Source organism: Protomyctophum parallelum (genome assembly GCF_964188405.1).
Source record: "Protomyctophum parallelum genome assembly, chromosome: 22".
NCBI classification, from domain to species: domain Eukaryota; kingdom Metazoa; phylum Chordata; class Actinopteri; order Myctophiformes; family Myctophidae; genus Protomyctophum; species Protomyctophum parallelum.
Window position 1 is genome coordinate 6,357,176 of NC_139714.1, and position 3,742 is coordinate 6,360,917.

Consider the following 3,742-nt stretch of genomic DNA (forward strand, 5'->3'; position numbering starts at 1 on the left):
CATATAAGCAAGCACACGTTCCGCCTCACGTTTCGTTTTCTCTTAACAGGAGAGGACTTACAGTAAGCAGATGCAAGCAGAAAGCAGAGAAAATGTGTTTGGTGGCAGCTCCTTTGTTTCAGTATGTCGACTGCCATCAGCTGAAACAGCAGCAAGAGATTACTTCTATTCTAATTACGAAAAAAAGAACATAACTTGTTCTCAAAGACTTCGGAGGTCTGTAATCACTTACAGTGTAACTTTACTCTTCTTAGTTTACTAATGTTTTTGGAATATTAACTTTGGCGCAATCACTGTTAATATTGGTTTAGATATATGTTGTTGGGGTTCTTTTTTGTTCAATTTTTCTTTTATTGGCTTTAAGAAGTCATCACACTAATAAATCTGCACTTTATGGTCTTTTGGGTGGGTTTACAGTGGCGTGGAATTTCAGTCCTAACTAGGCCTATTCCTTGCAAAGATGTACAAAAGATGTGACTGCCATGAAAACTGAATAAAGTTACATTTTGTTTGTTTGTTTTGTTTGTCTTTTTGTGACGTTATGTGGCATTCAAGTCAATGGCAAAATAAACATAATAGATGTGTTTATGTCTCCCCCCACAGCACCCCTGCCCCCCCTCCAGTGACATCATCATTTTGGAATCATCATCATCACGATAAAAAGCACCGCTCACTTCACACACGTGTGATTCTTTTCAGATAATATTGTAACTACAACATTGGTATTTTTGAGGGTCGCTAGCTCCCTACAATGTCTGGCTTTTGAAATTACGTCATACGGCAGCTACGTCTATGGACTTTTAATGTTTGTTTAGAGCATGTTTAAAAAACTGGCAGCCAAGTCTATGGACTTTTAATGTTGGTTTAGAGCACTTTAAACAAACATTACCAGGCGCCCCTCACTTCATACGTGTGATTTTTTTGAGTGGTGCAGGCAGCCACTCCAATGGCCAGCAATGTCTGTTCCTATCTATGTATGTCTGTATGTATGTCACCAACAGGTGACAAAGTGGCGGGTGTTGAGCTTCGCACTGTGCACAGGTGCATGATAAGAAGCTGAGTTTTAGTGTAACAGTGCAATACAGACTACCAGACGCAATAGTGTTGACCACCAAGTGTCACTTTTGCGCAGTCAGCACCACTCACTTCAGACAGACTTTTTTCTACCACGCGGAATGCTGGTTGATTGGACAGTCTCTGCGTGACATTTGTGCCACTGTACCATTATTAGTGGCAGCAGTCACAACACCGCTCCCATTCTACCACTACACGTACCTCTGATTTGATATGTGCTCCTAACTAACTGTGTGAAATGTTACACTGGACAGTGCACCAGAACATACCAGAGACCAACAGTTATGCTGCTGTGGCAGCGGGGCAAAAGATGTACTCGTTCGGCGGGTACAGCCACGGGCACGAATACAACAAGACGGACCAGATCAGCGTGCTTGTCTTCAACACGGTGTCTCTTCGTTGGACCATGATGCACGCCGCCGACGCCACAGCGTCCACTAGAGAGCGTCCCCCCGATGTTCCCTCCATGCGCTACGGCCACAGGGCCATGCTCATCGAAGACACCGTCTACATCTGGGGAGGGTGCACGTGGGACTCGCACTTCTGCACGGCGCTCTACGCCTTTGACGTCGACTCCCACCGCTGGTTCAAGCCCAGGGTCTCGGGCGCCGTGCCTGAGGGCCGGTGGGGCCACTCGGCCTGCGTCCTCGGCAAGATGGGCTACGTCTTCGGGGGGTTCTCGTCGGTGGAGCAGGGCTGCTTCGACGACATGTACAAGCTGGACCCGGCCACGATGGCATGGTCCCTGATAGACACCCGGGGGAGCACCACGCCCGCCTCGGCGTGTCACTCCGCCACCGCCATCCGGACCAAGATGTTTGTGTTTGGCGGCCTGAACTTCAACTCCCAGACGTACAACAGCGTCCGGGTGTTCGATGCCGAGACCAGCCTCTGGCTGAGTGTCTCATCGGCGCAGATCCCGGAGGGACGCAAGCGTGAGGGCCACTCGGCCTTCGCCTACAACGGGGAGCTGTACATACTCGGCATCTGGACAAACTTTGGCGACCTGTGGAAGTTCAACCCGGAGAGCTTCTCCTGGAAGAAGGTGGAGCCCCAGGGCAAAGGACCGTGCTGGAGGATGTGCTGCTGCATGGTGGGCGATCGTCTCATCGTCTTCGGAGAGTCCAGGCCCAATGACCTGTACATCTTGGACTTAAGTCCTAGTCTGAAGACGTTGTGCAAGCTGGTGGTCATTCGGCACGATCTGGACCCGCAGTCAGGACTCCCGCACGACATCCGCTGGGAACTGGTGGCCATGACGACCAACAGCAGTCCGGGTTCGCTTCATCTGCATAGGAATGTGATCAGTGACGCCGGCAGCCACAAGCTGAGAAACCTTCGTATGGTAGAATAGTGACTAACGAACTGCGCCATGCAGGGCAGCCATGGCTTTAAAGGAGAACATCTCTCTTAAGAATAGAAACTTCTACTAGAATAGAAACTGCTCTGGTTGATCTCCAGCAGGAATGAATGTGGAAACAAAGAAATGCTTTCAGGAAAAGCTATGGACATTTTGTGTCGCGTTAAGAAGAACCACAAAGGTGGAGACCTTTGTGTTGTTGTTTTTTGTAATGTGAGTTTTTTCTTGTTGCCCGTTCTCGTAACTTTTTTTGAGTGGCTCCTATATCCAACTTTTAGGTGTATGTTCACAAACTTTGTCCTACACAAACATTAATTTCCCATTAACAATGAATGGAAAATTTTACGTCATAGTGTCTGAGCAAATACAGTTTTTACGTCATGATGATGTACAATGATAAGAGCGCCCCTCACTTCACACGGGTGTGATTTTTTTTTATCGATTTTTTTAATCGATTTTTTTTTAATTGATTAAACAGCTCAATCACCATGGAATTCTCCAGTGTCGTCATGAAAGCTTGCTAGAAGTTTTTGAGTGGTGCTAGCCCCTCCTATATTCAGCTATTAGTGTAGATTTATGTCCTATACAAACATTAAAGGGACACTTCACCCCTTTTGCAAACAGATCTTATTTGAATGATGGTTGTGTGACAAGAAACTCTTTCCTGGGGTTTTTATGTGGGTAATATGTGCTTTTAGATATTTTAGTGTTTCAAAGTGTCCATGATGTCATGGAGACTGGGAGGGTCTCAATCGTTCAGAAATAGAGTTTATTTATGTGCTTGTCCACTCGGCTCCATTCACTCCAATGCATTCCCAGCAGTTTCGGCAGCAGATTTGGCACAAAGTGACGAATCTGCCGGCTTGAATTGTAAGGTAGAGAAAATTATCCTTCTCTAGCTTTCTTGGACTACATGTTGTCTCAGTAAAACAGCCCTCCCCCTATCCACAAGGATAGGGGGAGGGCTTATTTCTCGATTATCTGTTGGTATGGTAATCTCTGCATCAGAGACAAGAATTCCCTAGGGAAAATTGTAAAAGTGGCCTTTAAAATAATTGTCTCACAAGTGAACAGCCTAGACCAGATCTTTAAGAAACAGGTACTTAACAAAGCCCTGTGTATCCGATCTGATGATGCTCACATACACGGAGAGTACATCCTTCTCCCATCCGGCCTTCGCTTGCGTGCCCCCTGTGCCACAAAAAATAGGCACAAACATTCCTTTGTCCCCGTCTCTATTTGCACACTAAATGCTGCTGTCGGTAGATCTAGGTCTAGGAGATAACATAAGCACTTTTTACTTTTTAC

General features: G+C 46.4%; 1 protein-coding gene across 1 annotated transcript; it reads left to right on the top strand.

The window, feature by feature from the left end:
* Nucleotides 1–1,312: 1,312 nt before the first annotated feature.
* LOC310853637 (kelch domain-containing protein 3-like) lies at nt 1,313–2,428 on the top strand (the record flags this gene model as incomplete). Its single annotated transcript, XM_083758028.1, has 1 exon — nt 1,313–2,428. One exon carries the CDS (start codon nt 1,313–1,315, stop codon nt 2,426–2,428), a length of 1,116 nt encoding a protein of 371 aa, XP_083614154.1.
* Nucleotides 2,429–3,742: the final 1,314 nt, after the last annotated feature.